This window comes from Streptopelia decaocto (assembly GCF_964273445.1).
Source record: "Streptopelia decaocto genome assembly, chromosome: 4".
NCBI lineage: Eukaryota > Metazoa > Chordata > Aves > Columbiformes > Columbidae > Streptopelia > Streptopelia decaocto.
In genome coordinates, this window is record NC_138658.1 from 63,068,137 (window position 1) to 63,085,900 (window position 17,764).

A 17,764-nucleotide genomic window follows, 5' to 3' on the forward strand; every position below is an offset into this window, starting at 1 on the left:
TTGTAAGAGGTCAAACTCTGGTGAATTGTAGATGGCGTAGTCAATTTTTCACATGTATGGAGTCTGAAACTGCCCTGGTTGTTTAAACATTGCTTTTTAATTATGGCCATTCCTAAAATAGACTTTAAAATCCATTCAGGAAGCAGACAAACCTGAAAGGCAGGTTAGAAAAGGGTTTGTAAACAAATACAAACATTCAGGCCACAAGTCTGAGAAAACAGGTCTTCAAAACAAGTCTTCTGGAGTTTCCAAAAGTTTAGGTTTCTACAGAGATAATAATCTAGCTGCACTGCACATATGGACTGTTTCCTATTTTCTCTGCATTTGTTAAAATGTTGGCTTTAATCCATATACATCAGAATTGCCTCTGGAGGGTTAGCTGGTTGTGTGGTACTTGGTTTCTATCAACTGTGACGAGAACAGACAAGAATGCACGAAAGGTGTAAAAGTGCTTTCTGGTTTGCTTTTTATTCAAAAAGACAGACACTTAACTGTGTACTTAAACCTTGATATAGTGTAAGTAACATTTCATTTTCCAGGTAAAAAGGCTGTTGATGTCACAGCAATATTAAGAAGAGTGTATGAAGTGGATTAAATATCCTGTTCAACTTTTCACCATAGGTTAGCATTCATGTAAGAAAAGGATCTGAAAACACCTGGCAGTGAAAAGAAAACAAAATGGAATCCCTCTGTGCAGTTCACTTATTCTGGTAATTCTGGGATGTTCTGCACAAGGGTTTGTGGTAGGGACAGACTCACGTGTAGGGTGAGAAGCAGAGAACTTATTTTCAGTCAGTGCAGCTCATGCAGCTGAGACACATCTGGTTTCTGAAGGCAACGTCCCTCCATAACACTGACACTGAGCTTGAAATTAAAATTATTTTGTGGTAACCGGCAGTTGCTGCTGTAAAGTTAGCAAGATTTTTAAATACTATGGCTTATTATGTTTGCATTTCTGTTGAGGCAAAAGTACTCCATTTTTACATCCTAAAGAGAGGACTGTGTCTGGCAAGGAAGACATGTCTTGTACTTACATGGAATGTTCTTCAGTCAAAAACCGTTTGCTACAAATTTGCCAAAATGTACCAGAATTTTCAAGTATCTGTGTTTCGAACACAGCAGAACTAATGTTAGACTTACTTTGTGTAAAATACTTAACACAGTGGACAGTCCTATGTTTTATTGTATTTCCTCACTGAATGATTACACATCTTTGTGTTTTATTTCATTTGCTTTTATGTACAAGTTTTTTCCACTTAACTTTAACAAAGGAACTTCAAAAAACTTGCGGGTGAATTTTAGAATATGTTTCTGCTCTTTGAGATCTGTTGACATCTATCTGTGAACATTCTTCTGTCATTCTTTCAGTCTAATCAGCAATGGGTTTAGAGTTTGTGTTGTCTCTTGTGTAGCTTTCAGAAGACAAAAATAGGCAGCAATTTTATGACAGGGGAAAAAAGGTGTAAAAACTTGCATTTTTTTTTTTTAGGTTGCTTCTCTCCTGTTACTAAGGATTTTTATCCTTGCAGTGTTGCAGATAATTCCATTTGACAAAGCTCAAAAGCTTTGTAAAATAATCTTTCTTATCATAGAGTTTATCAGGGTAGAAGTGAAAGCATCTACCGTGGAGAGAGGCCAGGCTGAGACATGGGTCTGAGAGTTATAAATGTATTTGAACATGCATAAGCCAGTCTAAGAAGTATTTCAATAGAGAAAGTCACATAATTTGCATGCCACATATTAGACAGGTTTTAGATATTGCCTTGCGGAGCTACAGCTGCCTTGGTGCTTCACCATGGGCATCGCTAAGTGCTAGAACAGCTTGCCTGGAGGGACTGTGTTCCTGGAGACTTTCAACATTGGATTGAACGAGGTCTTGAGCAGTATGATCAGATCAATTAATTTAGCCATGCTTTGAACAGGAGGTTGGACTAGATGACCTCCAAAGGCTGCTTCCAAGCTAAATTTTTCTGTGATTCTGTAATTGGTTGACAGTACTTAGAAGAACTAAGTAACTTTTGCTTTTCCATTAAAACAAAAGAGCATATGCAACAAAGCAATAAATAATGTCAGTCATATAAAGTCTTACTACTTTAAAAAAGAAATTAATCATTGTCCCAGTCTCTGTATATAACATAATACAACAAAGCCATATTCTAAATTAGATAAACTCTAAATGTTTCCTGAGCTTCTGTGATGTTTATGCAACGTTGACAGAGTTGGAAAGAACTCCTTTTTAAACTGATTGGCAAAAGATTTGAAGTTCAGGATTAACTCGTGTTCTTTCTTTTTAGGTACAGACACGTCTAATAAGAAAGAAACAACAAATGTAAGTGTAGCTATTTTAATTTGTAAGTTTATAAGCAGTATGTAATGAAAAATGTCTGTCTTCTATTTAAATTAAATTGTTCTTGCCTTACTTGCTTCCATTGTATTTTTTCAGGAGGATGAAGCTGAGAAAGCAGAAATGATTGTGCGTAAAAGGGGAAGAAAGCCCAGGCGTTCTCTGGTTCAATCAGAGGAAACTGGTAAAAACATGAAACTCTGCTATTCCTTAGAGAATGAGATTACTGTGCCTTTCAGTTTACTAATACCAACAAGATAAGCCTTATTCAATTTTCCTTTCTTGAGGAAAAATCATTGAGTTACAGCTAGTGTAAATATTATGTAAATATGTGTAAATTGCTGTAATCTTATGTCAGAATTGCTACATCCCAGATGCTTCTATAAAGCCTCATGAATTTTCTGTGAATTCTGGCTATGAGCTGCATAAGTAAACTATTGTGAATGTGTTAGCAAGATTAAGTCAAACAAGTATGAACTAAAAATGTTGACGCATAAAGGAAATGGAAAATTACTTACTTAAAATGGGGTTTGTGAATAGAATACCTTTTCTAAACTTAGTGTCCATATCCTTTTGGAGGGCTTTTGAAAAATTATAGCACATGTGTAAAATTTTACATGGACAGAAACACTGGAGCCAGAAAGAAAACGTCGGAAATTAACGTCTTCTGAAGATGAACTAAAAGAGCAGGAGGAAGGTGAGGAGGAAGATGGTGAGGAAGATGATGAAGCACATTCCGGAGCCACAACTAGATCAGCCACAAGATTAGAGGCTCAAAGGTAACTGTGTGTAGAGACACCAATAGTAAGAGTTTTTTTCTACATTGCTCTCAGTTATTGTGAGGTTTGCTTTGGGTTTTTTGTTGCTTGTGAGTTTGTTTGTTAGTTTGGGGGTTTTACTTGTTTAAATTGATGAGAGCTTCCCAAATAATTCTGGTTCCAATTCTAGTATCACTTTTCTAGGGATGAAGAGAAAGGTGGGGGAGGTGGGGAAACTGTTAAGGTCTCAATACATGTACTTGAATATAAGGTAAGAATTGTTCCTGTTGGTAATCTTCATCCTAGTGATGTCTCAGGAGTTGGATCTGAGGGCACTTAGTTCTGATAGGTAAAAAGGGACCTCTGACTTAACTGTGCAATTCACCATTTGATATTTGGAGTTGGAACAAGGTGAAAATATAATTTTCCATGTCAGTTTCTTTTTCCAAATATTATCAAAGATAAATACATTAATCTGCAGCACTGGAGGAATTTGTTTCTAGCATGGTGATCTGCAAGCTCAGAAGGCAATTTTATTGCAAAAGACTAGTGTGGTGGCAAGAGTTCTGTTTTCAGTTAGTCAGTCTTCATCTGACTGTAATAAAGCATCTGTACCTTAAGATGCTGCAAACAGTCTGCATTTTATAAGTAACATTTGGGATAATTCTGTGGAAGGGGCTGTTTAAGCATTGCTGGGTTGTCATTTTTTCTGCCTTAAGTAACCTGTTGCCCAAACTGTGAAGTTGTTTGCCCATAACCAGTTTTTCTGGTGGATATTGAAGCAAGCGTGAGTTTCTTTACACTGGATAAGCAAATTCTCTTTTCTTCTGCAGCCTGTTCACCTTTGCTGCTTTTGTTTTTCTGCTGATACTACAAGCTATTTTTTTCAAACATGGACACTTACGTACCAGAATTATTGCAGATTTGTAACTATTATTTTTATTTAGTTAGATACTAAATACTGTCCGTAAAGTAGCCTTTCGATTCTACGTTTTATATTAAAATACACAACTTGGTGTTGCAGTTTGTCTTGAAGCATGAGAATGTTGGAGTTTATTCCACTCTTTCTTTTGGCAACTTTGATTTACTTGTTGCAAATACTGTGCAGTCTTAATTTTCTGCACTTGGAATGCAAGAAGAAAGTGACTTGGTAAAAGTATTTTGTTATATATACATTCATCATTCTTTTGTATTACAGAAAGCAGCCCAGCAAGCCAACCACACGTGCAACTTCTAAAGGCAGCAGTCCAAGTTCAGTTTCTCCTAGAAAACGACAGAACCTAGCAGCAAAAAAAAGATCTCCAAGTGATACAAAAATTAATAAATCTCCTCCATTGACACAGTAAGTATTGAAGTTGAATCTACTTCTATTATTTGTTTTGGAAGCCACTACCTTGATCCTTTCCTTAAATAAGAATGCTGCAAAATCCAAACAGCAGTCTAGCTTTGCTCTGTTCTGTTCTTGTGTGATTTATAAAAGCTTTCAAAGGATTTTAATCTGTTTACATTTTCTCTTTTTCTTCTTTTCGTTAATGTTTGGAATACAATAATTTTTTTTCTTTCCATCCTCAGAAAACTCTTGGGGGAATCTGAAAATTTTGTTACACAGTATTTTAACCTGAGCTGTGATTCTTTCCTGAATGGGAGGATGACCAGATGTATTTCAGGTTAAAGCAACATATGATTACATGATTCTAATGCTTCAAAGATCTTTCTAAGATCAGCTGATAAAAGAGGAAAACCTCTGAGAGTCCTTATATCAAGTGTTGAAAATATTTCCCTTTCCCTCCTGCTCAACTTTTTAAAGTTGAGATCCCAGTGTAAAATCCCAAGGGAGTAATAAATGTGATGCACAGTTGGTATTCATCTTGTAGTTTACCTGTAAAATGGGTTTTATGCCCAAATACATTTGGTTGTCATCTACTCTGAAATGTGGCAGTGTCTTCAAACTGAGCCTCAGGAACACACGTATCGTGTGCTGATTGGCTGTCACAATTCACTGCTTGTTAATTACTTCGCATGATTATGAATGGCCAGGAGTTCAAGCCACACTTAAAATTGGCTGCAGCTGAAATGTGATGGGTTTATACATGGATGCTTAAACAGAGATAAGGGTACGTGGTCTGCCCTGTACTCCCTCTTGTGTATGCAAGACTCTTGCTGTTCTGCTGTCTTTGTGAGACAGGGTACAAGATAACATAGTTCATTATATTCTGTTATAATCCACAAGTCTTTCTGAAAGAAAAAGGAGGAAGGAGGAGAGAGCTCTAGCCCCAAATTCTACTTCCGGCGCACTATTCAACATACAGAACTAGTATGTATTACCCTGCGAAGATGTGATGGGAGTGTGCGAGGTCACCATATGGAGAGACCTGCACCTGTATAATGTTTTGGTAGAAGGCTTTTGAATAATCTATCCTGGTAATTCATCAGAGGCAGACAATTAAGTTGCATCCTCTAAACAGGATTGTGCCCGGCCACCCTTTTTTTTTTCAATAGGTCTTACCATTGTTAAAATAATTATTAATAATGTGTTTCAGGTTAAAGGTGCAGTCTACCAAGCGTAAAAGGGAAGACAGCCCAACAGCGGTACGGAGGAAAGGCCCACAGAAAACAGAGGAGACACCAGTCAAGAAGGCAAAACGATAATCTCTACCAGCTGGTACTGTTCATGGAAGAGTCAAGAAAAAAGAAAAAATAAATCTGTGCTTCTATTTTTTTTAAAGCAAAAGGATTTGCACGTGCTTGTTTCAGAGCTCTAAGTTAATCAATGCAGTACTTTTTAAGTTACATTTTAAACAGCTTTATAAACTATTGTTTATACAGAATATTATGTACATTTATTTCAAATGAAAAATAAGTTTACTTTGTATCTGAATGAAAAACAAAGTAGTTATATATTTTATCAGTGACTTGGAAAGTTGGGATTTCCCAATGTGACGTGCTAATGCAGATGCTTCCAACCCACGAGGCACCCCTGGGCCTACTAATACACTTTGTACATAAACTTGTAAAAATAGGTTGTATTTTACTCTGTGTATGAATCTAATCAATGATGGACATTTTATTTATTATATGGAAAGCATTGGTCTGTAAACTTTAGTATATACCTTAGGTTTTTTTAATTATATATTTTACATTCTATGCACATGTCAGTAGGAAACTTCCTGTCTGCTCCCCCAGGGCTGTCTAAAACCTGAAGTTCTCTAAAATACGCTCAGACAGTTGATAAAGTATTTTTCTCGCATGCGTTAAAGTAGTTTAGCATAGTGAAAGGGAGTTGGCTCCTTTCTGTTCACATTTGTGGCAAAGTATAAAATTTAAAATGTAATCTTACTCGATTATATTTTCACTTGTGAATTTACTACCAAACTCAAGAAATAAATAGTATTAGGTTAGATTTACTCACAGTCAGCCAATGCTACCCTGAAATGAAACAGTTTTATTTTGCAACTGAACACCTGTTCTTTCAGTATTTGTCTTTTTCAACAGAGGGACCCATTGAAGTCAAATGTCACTTCTAACTATAGAGCTTCAGCATTTTGTGTTACATTTTATACACCGGTATTAAAAATAAAACCTGGTATTATTGCCAGAATCTTTTTTTAATGTATATTAACTCTGGTTAAGAGCAAATGTTCAAGTGAAGTTGTATATAAAGTTAAACTTTTCTTATGATCAAATGTGTCTCTTGTTCTGATGTGATGAGTTGCCAAACAATCTGAGATTATTTTAAGTGTTTTGTTGATATTCTGGTTTATAATTAAAAAGGATTCTGGGGGGTTGGAATTTTACTTTTTTTTTCTTTTTCTCTTTTGTGAGGTTTGTTTTTTGGGGTTTTTTTTTGAACTTATTGTAAGGCAGATGTTTCCGTCAGATATTCTGCTTGGTTTCTTACTGAGATTTTTATATAAAAATTATAAAATGTTTGCCAAAAATCTGAGTTGCCATATTTTATTATCCTTTAGTTGTATTTCTGTGGAACTTGTTTTTACAAATGTATTTGGCTGGAGCCATATTTATAAGCTTTACCTGATAAGTATCTTTAAATGTTTACAGGTGCATATATTTTAGGTATATAAACAGTAGGGAAAGGACCTTGCCATTACCAGGCCTAGTATGCTACAAAAGCAAACTTGAGTCTAAAAAAAAAAAGACCTCTTTGCTCTGAAAATTAACTCCTTTTAATTTGTACCTTAACTTTGCTGCCATACTAACACAAACCTTGCTAACATACTACTGGTACACAGCTGTATATTACTAACACAAATGTTTATGCACTTTTTTCATACACAGTTGTAGGATAAGTTGATTATTTTCCTTTATTTTTTCCTTTTTTTCCCCTTTGCCCCCTGCAGTATGCATAGACCAAAAAATTGTAGAGTTCTTCTCAGTTCTTTGTTCTGTAACGTTAAATAAGCAAAACTGTTCATTTTTCAGCTCTCTAGACTTTCAATTGTATTCGAACCCTTTGCTGCATCTGTTGCAGTTTGTTCCCTCACATCTGTGTTCAGAAGCGAGATTGCGCAGGAGGTTCCTAAGGAAACCCCTCCCACCAAGTTATCATCATTTATGCGTCTCTCTCTGCTGGCAGCACCTCTGCTGTCACAGTACAGGTTCTATTTGCGTTTTTCACAGGCACATCTCTTCCGATGGATTATAATGATTGACAAAGTTCCTACTCATGTCAGATCCTCTTTGCTATTGTCTAATGACCTCAGTGGAGAAATACAACCCTGAACATCAGTGATGTTAACCTACTTAAAAGGTCGCCTACTCTTCTTCCCCCTAGTGAGGGATAACATTTAGGTAAATTGTCTTGTCTATGGAATGTATCTTTAATCACTCATTACATTATTCCAGAATATGGAGGCATTAAAGGAAGTTTCTTCTGCTGAGAGAAGACCTTTTACTTAAAGACAGGGGGAAGTGCCAATTCCACAAACTGTTTTTGCTTACACACACTTCACTCACTGATGGTATGAGAATAGCATCTTCTTTTCCTTTTCAACAGAGTATGTGTTTCAGCCAGGCCACATCACTGTCAATCCATGTCTGGAATTCTTTTTTTTCTTTGCTTAGTAGTCCCAAGTGCCTGTCATCTTAATTACTATTATACTTTACAGCTACAGTAATGATCTGCTGTATTTAAGCATAACTTGGGCGTTGAATGTTTCTAGTTTCCAAGTTCTTCATACACTCTGTCTCCCAAAGCCCTTCCTGAGCACAGGGAAGGAGGGGGAGCAGAGGAGTGAGTTTTCACTTGGGTGCAGCAGCAGCCACATCCATCTTGTTCAAAAGTTAGGCTTGTAGTCCAGCTTAAACCTTGACATGTGTATAAAGCAACTGTGCTTTCCTACCCTGCACTGAGATGAAACAATGTCCTGAAAGTGTTTTGTGGAGAGATTTGCTTGAGGCAGTTTGTTGCCACCTGTAGTACAAGAACACAGCTACCCTGCAACCCAAATAAATGAACCACTTGGCTACTTTTTTATGCTACAGCGGCTGTTTTTCCTTGCCGTTTCTTCTCTCAGAACTGCTTAATTTCTCTGAGTATTAAAATACTGAGTGAACCAGAGCTGTCCTGGTAGAAGACGGAGTTCAAGTCCCCCTGCTGAGTTTTACAGAAGAAGAACTTGAATCCTGCCAACCGCACCGCAGCTGCCTGTGGTGACCAACTGGCTGTTGGCTGGTTGTCAGTATCTCTTCATAGTTTTTAGTGCATTCTACATAAAAGGTTATTTGCAACTTTACTATAGGGTTATCTACTATATAGTTTTTAAATCACACAAATGCAATTTGGTTGGGTTTTTTGTGGTGGTGGTTTTTTGAACCAATTAAAGAGTCATCGATACAAGTTCATTTGCAGTTTTCATTTTTTATGGGGCCCAGCAAGCTTGTAACTCCTGCAGTTGGTGACATTTCACTCTAGAACCTGATCCAAAGTTCGTAGGTGCACTCAGCAGCTGGGGCAAAGTTTTTGCTGATGCTGGCAGATCTCTGAATGCCTCAATTTTCTACTCAAGCCACTTCTCTAGTTAACACATCTACTTTTCAAGGGTTTGTTTTGGTTTTGGTTCTTTAGTCTGTGATATCCATCCCAAATACACACATTCACTGTTTCTTCTCTCCCAACCTATGTTCTGAGAGCGTCATGTGTACAGAACAACCTCTGGCCCTGATCCCTCAGAGGCAGCATGCTGTCCTGAGCTGCCTTCAGAAACTCTATAAATAATTGTCCCATAAGACCTGGCAAGCAAGAGCAGCAAGTGCTCCTGGTCATGGCCACTATCAACAGACATCCACTATGATACAAGTCAGTTCAGACTTAGGTATCAACACTTCAAAGTCTGATACCTGTGTCAAGTTCTGCACTGGCAGAAGATCACTTGCCCCCACAGACTCTTGTCACTCCTTGCTTTTGGAAGAGGTAGTAAGACCTCTGTGATACTGAAAGTCACTGATCTGAAGAGAATTGCTGCCCTGAAGCTGGGATACACCAAGTGGCTTCTACATGTCCTTCCAAAGCAGCATTTGATTTGCTTGGAGCTGTATCTGTTTACATTGTAAAGACTGAATTTACCCAGTAGATTTTTGTTCTCTTCCCATTAAAGTTATTCCATGTGGAATGTTTTCAGTTTTAAGATCTAATGTGAACATCTGAACAAAGGTGACTGCACATTCATATAGCTCACACTTACTCCAAGCTGTTGATAACTTGGTAATTCTCGACATTGCCTGCTCGGTCGTTTCATACACCAGGTCAGAAGACTCCTGTCTTCACAACTTCAACAGCCTTCCATCAATTTCATTTGCTTGTAGCTTCAGTTCAGAGGAAATTGCCCTTGTCAACCTTCAGGTCTTGGTAACGTCTTAAAGATATTGTGCTTACTTCTTCCAGTAGGTTCCTCGGCCCAGCTATGTGCGTCACACTCCATTACTTCCATCAGCTTCTCTAAAATCCTGGGTCTGTTTCAAGCAGGGTGTTATTTTTCTACTAAAACATGAAAGTTTAAACACCAAGGAAATTCTATCTACATTTGGTGTCTTGTTTCCAGATTCTGTGTTTCACAAAAATTCCTTGAAAGGCTATTTCTTATTTAAATCCCTTCCTCTGTTATATCTCAGCTTTTATGCTCTTATCTTTGCTGGCTTTGTGAATAAAGCCCAAAAGAAAAACATAATAAAAATAAATGTCTCTCTGGGAGTCCCTAGATAGCTGTATTTAAAGCTGGGAACATAACACTCTTGCCAAACGACAAGGGAAGAAAAATATGGTTTGAAATGGCTGTAACTTAGAAGGGCAGGAATAGATTTTTGGCACTGTCTGTGCAATTAATTAGCCTAGGGTGGAGTTTCATGGTCCAGCTGTGACTGCAAGGCACCTTCACCTTCCCTCTTCTTCTGCCCCTTGGCCAGTGCCTTCCTGCATGCCAGTGCTGAGCTGTACCATCACAGGCTGCTGGACGGAAGCCTGAAATTTCCTCTGCAAAACAAAACTGCAGATTAGCTGTTTATGCGGTCAGTTCACTAAACCAGCTGTTGATGGGGCTTTGCAAATCCAGCTGCCCGCACAAAGAAGACGATGATGTGGCAGAGAGATGTGGAATCACTTTTCAATTGTACCATGGATTTGAGTACACTTAGGCCGGTCATGCAGGTGAACCATTAGTTCTCATGTGCATTTATGCTACGTCTGTATCAAGTAATTGGTGTATCCATGGACAGTGAGCTGATTTGTGGGTTTTACCTTTTCCTAGTGACAAAGCAAGGAGACTTCTTGCAAGAAGCATGGATTACCTAACTCATCAGGGATCTTTGCTGTCTACCATGTACAAATAACAGATCATGCAGTCTTTGAAAGCAGAAACCAAATTTAGACTAGCTATAATGTGCTGCGTCACTTCTCGGCAGCGCGGGTAGTTTAATGGTGAAATCACTTGCAAGTGTGCGATGATTTCTCCCCTAGAGGGCTGCTCTGAATTCTGACATGGAACAAGATTTTTCAGGGTCCTTCAAGCCTGAAGCCCCGTTTCTAAAACTGATGTGAAGGTTGCAGTTGTGTTCAAAGATTAAACTGGATCTAATATTGAAACATCTGAATTTAAGCCAGCTGGCTCCCTGAGGACGTTAGGAATCCAAATGAAGCATCAAAGCTTCTGGTATCAGGATTTAGATGCTTAGCTGCAATCCACAAAGCTGAGCAAACTGTCCTGGAAGCTGACAGCACTGACCTGTAGGAAATAGCTAGGATTAGCTCCTCAAGGGCAGGTGTGTAGTGCTGGAAGATGATGTCTGCCCTCTGCTTAGGTTTCACCAAGGATGGACCTTTGCTGGCCTTTCTTCTAGAGACACAAAGAAAATAAAGGTTTTTCTTGTGCTGTGGTTAGAGCATGGGGGCCTTGAACCCATACATCTCAGGAAGGCTGTAGGGTATCTGAAGGTGGGTACTACTTTCTCTTCTGTTAAGACATTTCACATCCCATGACACGTCCTACTTGCTGAAGCAGGAGCTGGGGACCAGGTCTCAATGTCCACATTGCAGATTACTTCCACTCCATAGCATACTGAGGAAATTATTGTTAGGGGCATACCTGTACCACCATCTCATTCAGCGTTTGTCAAAAAGAAATGCTTAGGATTTTAATTCCAAGGTTGTCTTCACGCCTGTGGCTCCTGAACAGGATGAGGCATCTCCTTCCACTCCAAGTTAGGTGTTAAAACAGAGTTTGAAGGGTGGTTTGTCCAGCTCAGACACCTCACCAGGCACCTAGTTAGCCTGTCTGCTTCCCCAGGCACTGTGCAGGATTCCTGCTGAGGTAGTGGGACACCCAGTGGGTATCTACCTCCAAGGAAGATATCACAATATTAACTGTTGTTAATGTAAATCCTGTTATAATCACAGGCCTCAGTTTTCCCATGTTGGAAGCAGCTTACTTGAAGAATATTAAAAATAAAAATAACTTCATAGGAAAAAGAGAAAGCATCACCAACAATTAGGCTTTACTGTTTATTTTGTGTATTTGCTTTGAGTTGGTAGCTGGCACTTGAAAGGCAAAGTGGGATCAGTGGCAGGACATGTTACTGGATTTTTGGTATACTACTTTATCCAACATCTCACAACCATGGCTTGTGAAACTTGCACTGTCAGGGTGGATGTGATGTAGTAATGACATAAGAGGCAACCAGTGACCTAGACTATGTAGGAGGACAGACTGGGCCCACTTTACTGATCCCTGCTAGCACTGAGGTCCAGATCTTTGTTAGTACAATGCAAAAAACTTACATTCTGCAGGATATGATGTGTGAAGCAGACACAGACTGGAAAGAGGTCTAGTAAAGGTGAAAAGCAAGTACTGAAAAGTTATTAGAACTACTTTGCTGGTGCTGGTAGCTATAATGTCACTTCCATGCTTACTGTTAGTTTAGCTTAGCTTTTGTTTATTGACCATTCTCAGGCACTAACCTAACTCTGCTGGGAGTTAACAGTGAATGTAAGACACAGGTGTGCTGTGGCTCTGCATCTTCATCCTCACCATCAGCATCTCTTACCAGCAAGCTAAGATGCACTGTGATGTAGAAAAGCTGTCTGAGAGCCCTGATCTCTAATGGCACCAAATATATTGAGAATAAATATGATTTCCACTGTGGAAATAGAAACCTTTCTGTCAGTCATCAGTTCAGTTTGGAGATCACGTACATTCTGCAGTTGTGATGAGCTCCTTCTGGGGCTTTTCCTCATGGAAGGACAATGTCTACCCACATTGCCAGCTGAGCCACACACAAAGTGCAGCTCTTACCTGGCTTAGTTAGCCAGTGAGAATAGAGCTAAAGTATAAAAAGCTTTACCATGTATTTCAGCATAATTTGGGCACTCCCTCACCAGCAAACCACATGAATGGACCAAAATTGAGCCATATTTTTAAACACGATTCCTTTGCTGATCACACAGCCAGACAGCACAGGCACTGGCTGTGCCTTGGGCCATGTACTGAGAATGTGACTGACAATAACTGATTATCAAAGCTGTCGGTCTTATTGTCAGCTGGACAACTCGACTCTCTAATGATGTCCCTTTTCTAGATTTTATTCATGCCACACATGATACACAGTGATTTATATAAGTCAATATAAATTAAGATGAATGAATAAAGAGCAATACATGGGAGAAAAATGCTCACTGATCACATTCATGATACGCCAGCACCAGTTCCAGTAGATAAATTTAAAAATGTTAAAATTAAATAGCCATTCCTGCTTCAGTGCCCAAAGCAAGCAGAGATCTGAAATGTGGCTTTCATTTCAGACAACGAAGGTTCACTCTGCTCTTTTTATATAAACAAGCACTAAGAATTGCTCAGTATTATAGTGCTTATTTAACTCTATTCAGCCAGGATTTTTCAGGCTAAGTAAATAGGCAATATAAGGCCACTTTAAAAAAAAAAAATTAAAAAATTTTAAAAAATTAAACTGATGATAAAACTTCTTTCAATGAATTCTGAACTTTGAACTCCATTAGGCCCTCAAGCATAGGAAATATCCTTTTGGGAAAGCTTTAATCAAAGTAAATTGGGAGTCCCACACTCCTGGGCACACTCCCAGTGAGATGCCAACTCTTCTGGATCAGAGGAGGGCTGGGTGACAGAGACTGAGCGTGGAAGTGGGGAGAGAAGCCACCAGGGACATGCACGAAGGGCCCGTGGGAGGTTGTGCCCTTCCCCGTGCCACTGCCTGCAGTGGTCAGTGTGACAGGACTGCCAAAGAGGGGACTGGAGCTCATAAGTACCTAGTTCATGTCTCTGTGAAGGTCCAGCACCTCTGTAAGTCAGCTGCCTGGATCCACTGTCTTGGAAGGAGGCAAAGACTGGCTGATCCAACAGGCAGGTTGTTCCAGGTTATTCCCAACACGTGATGTCTAACCAGACCCTACAGCTTTCCAGCAACAACAGTTACACGTGTCACCTAACCCTTGTTGCTGATTAGATTTAAAGCTTTTTTTTTTTTATAACCTGAAATTCTCTGCATTTTGCTTAATCTAGTTTTGCTACTTTTCTGTTTTCAAAAATCAAAACTGATTTTGTTCTCAGCTTTCAGGGTCTCATATATTTTCTTCCTGACTTTCTCCACTGGAAAAAGAAAAAAAAAAAAAGAAAAGGAGGAATGTTATGAAAGCCTCAATTGGGAAAGAAGATAAAGCAAAGTTTTCTTCTGTTTTGAAAGTGTTCTGCATTTTAAAAAGAAAAGAGAAAAGAGAAAAGAGAAAAGAGAAAAGAGAAAAGAGAAAAGAGAAAAGAGAAAAGAGAAAAGAGAAAAGAGAAAAGAGAAAAGAGAAAAGAGAAAAGAGAAAAGAAAAAAAGAAAGAAAAAAAGAAAAAAGAAAAAAAAGAAAAAAGAAAAAAGAGAAAAGAAAAAAGAAAAAAGAAAAAAGAAAAAAGAAAAAAGAAAAAAGAAAAAAGAAAAAAGAGAAAAGAAAAAAGAAAAAAGAGAAAAGAAAAAAGAAAAAAGAAAAAAAAAGAAAAAAAGAAAAAAGAAAAAAGAAAAAAGAAAAAAGAAAAAAGAAAAAAGAAAAAAGAAAAAAGAAAAAAGAAAAAAGAGAAAAGAAAAAAGAAAAAAGAAAAAAAGAAAAAGAAAAAAGGAAAAGAAAGAAGAAAAGAAAAGGAGAGAAGAGAAAGAGAAGAGGAAGAGGAGAGGAGAGGAGAGGAGAGGAGAGGAGAGGAGAGGAGAGGAGAGGAGAGGAGAGGAGAGGAGAGGAGAGGAGAGGAGAGGAGAGGAGAGGAGAGGAGAAGAAAAAAGAAAAGGAAAAAAAGAAAAAAGAAAAAAGGAAAGGAAAGGAAAGAAGGAAAGGAAAGGAAAGGAAAGGAAAGGAAAGGAAAGGAAAGGAAAGGAAAGGAAAGGAAAGGAAAGGAAAGGAAAGAAAAGAAAAGAAAAGAAAAGAAAAGAAAAGAAAAGAAAAGAAAAGAAAAGAAAAGAAAAGAAAAGAAAAGAAAAGAAAAGAAAAGAAAAGAAAAGAAAAGAAAAGAAAAGAAAAGAAAAGAAAAGAAAAGAAAAGAAGAAAGAAGCAGCAAGCTTGTTTTTTTCCACTGTTAAGCTATCTATGTTTTTTTCATACAAAGGTTTCAGCTTTTTGCCCTGCAGTCAAGCTTTGCAGGTATACATTAGTTTGCCTTAGCCTCAAGCTAAGAGACCAGGGAGCCTCTTCAACCATAGCCAAGAAAAGAGAAAGGCAGCTGTGCCTTATAACACGTTCACAAAGCTTTACTGTTACAGACATATTGCTAGCTTCATTTTTCTTGCATGAACAAAACACTGTCCAGTTACCGTTATAACATCATAATAGATGCGTATACAATTTTATTGGATTTTCAGTATTGGGGAAGTTTTGCTTCTGAAAATAGAGTGTAAGTACCAAGTACTTAAAACACAATTGGATAATACTTGCTGCTATGATTGTATACCACAATGGCAATAATCCAAAATGGAATAATCTGTCACAAGTGAACATAAAGACAAGTAAACGCTACCACAGTACTGGATGTGAGGATGTGTTGTACTGAGGCACTCTATGAGATATAGAAGGAAAATTCTTCCACTCCTTCATAGGTGTCTCCCCTTAGAAAAAAATAATAAAAGGTAATATTTTTTAATTTCACTTTTCTAAGTAAGTTCACCTAAGTTTTCTCTTAGGATTTGTCCATTTGATTTCTTGAGGCAATGGGGTTGTTCAAAGACAATGCCAGTGAATACAGCATCCTTCCCAGATCTCATTCCTTCACTTCCCTCCCTCTTTTCACACTTTTTTCAGATTCTTCCTCAGCTTTCATCACCTCTTTTCTGCTGTAAGAAAAGAAAGAATAGGAAAGTGCCTGACAGCTTTTTTAGAAAAAGGGAAAGAAGTCTAATTACTTTTGTTTGTGCTTAAAGGCATCACACTTGAAACAGTCCATCTGCACCAGCTCTTCAGTTTTCATTGATCAGGGAGAGAGATGATGGTGTGGAGCCAACATGCAACATATCCATTGGGCCAATATTTGATTTATACTTGCCCAACAGCTAGAATATCATGTCTTAGTCTGGTTGGGATCTGGAAAGGGTGAATATACTAAAATACAAGAAAAATTTTTAGCATATTCCAACAATCTGTTTGGGGTCAGAATCATCACAAGTTAGCAGTGAAGATCCTGGTCCTGCCGAATTCCTTGGAAGCATTTCCATTTTGCCAGCCTATTCCCAGCAAGGCTGAGGTCTCAATCAGCTACTTTTGAGACTTTCCTGGCCTTCTCCTCCTGCAAAATCAACACTTAGAAAGCAAGCAGGTAATTTTCCTGATTGCAAGCAAAGACAAGCTCTGTGCACGCTACAGAAAGGGAAGCCTGTTCTCTGTTACATGCATCAGACCCTCTGTTTCTGTGGTTCAGCAGGCTTTGAGGGATCTATCATGCAAATCTTCTCCAGAAAATAAATCGCGGGGTTGCAGGTTGGTTGAGGAAAAAAAAAAAAAAAAAAAAAGAAAAATCCACGCACAGATAGTCCTAAAATCGCCACTAGATGGCAAGTGGTGCCTGGCAGGTAGCGCAGCCTGTGCCGTGCACAGGCTGGACCTGTAAGGGCACGACAGAGCAGCCAGGACGGGCTGCCATGAGATGGTCCCGGCCATCCTGATCTGCCCATCCATCAGCTCCTCCTGAGCTGCTGCATGGCACAGACCAGCACAGGCAGGATGTCACCAGTTTCGGCAGCAATACCTATTTCCTGCTCTATATTCTTTACTGTACTGTGCGGCATGTCACGTAGAGGTCTAAACCCGTCTAGTGTTATGTTTATAGATACAACATAAATTCTGTATAACAGGCTCTGTGTTTACAGGCACATCAAACTTCTTGAGGAGCAATGCATTTAACATTGGGTTTTTTTCAAGTATAACAAGTTAGATTTGGAGGTTTAATAGAAGCTATGCATTCCAGCCACAGATACCTTGCCCAGACCTTTCAATTTCTCTCATTTTGCAGCCCCCAGTTCCTAGCACTTTGCAATCTAATTCCCTCCATCCTCACTTCTCATCTCATTTGTCTTTCACTCAACATCCATGCACTCCAGTTCTCTCTGAGATTCCCTCTCAGCTCTGAGTTCTCCCTTCCTTTCCTCTCCCCCTTCTCCTGTCCTTTTCCTCATCACTTTGTTGCATGCTCTTGGATCAGGCAGATTTGACTTCTCCCTCTGCCATTGTCCTCCTTTCATTTCTTTGAAAGTCCTCCTGTCAGCTCAATTTCTCCCTCCTCTCAGTCTTCTTGCCATGACCAGGAACTTTTGTGGATGGCAAAAGTACCTGGATGAACTGACATCCAGACAGGTTAGACACAGGCCAAGGGGTCTTTACATTTACTAGCTGCTAAAAGATGATAAGAGAAGTTGTGAAAATATTGACTAAAGCAATTATAACCCCTTTTTCATTAGCCATCCCTATTCCTCATTTTTTGCAGTTAACTCTGATGTGACTGGAATCATCTTTCAGGCTCCCAGGACCCAGCAAGCAAGAGCTGGGTCAGAGTCAACAACCTAAAACAGGTGAGCCAGCAGGTGGGAAAATAAAGCCTGCTCTTGAAGGAAATGATCAAACTTTCTCTGTATCTTGGAGAAAAATGCACAGGGGACTTCTATATGTCATC

The 17,764-nt window shown here is 38.7% G+C and overlaps 1 protein-coding gene across 1 annotated transcript in view; it reads left to right on the top strand.

Moving 5' to 3' along the window:
* The window catches only part of BOD1L1 (biorientation of chromosomes in cell division 1 like 1), a 37,477-nt gene extending 30,692 nt beyond the window's left edge, over positions 1-6,785 (top strand). The window contains exons 21-25 of the mRNA XM_082050902.1: positions 2,295-2,329; positions 2,444-2,528; positions 2,970-3,123; positions 4,301-4,444; positions 5,643-6,785. Of these exons, the coding sequence (XP_081907028.1) occupies positions 2,295-2,329; positions 2,444-2,528; positions 2,970-3,123; positions 4,301-4,444; positions 5,643-5,751 (527 nt within the window). The 3' untranslated portion in view covers positions 5,752-6,785. The remainder of the gene's footprint in view (positions 1-2,294; positions 2,330-2,443; positions 2,529-2,969; positions 3,124-4,300; positions 4,445-5,642) is intronic.
* Positions 6,786-17,764: the final 10,979 nt, after the last annotated feature.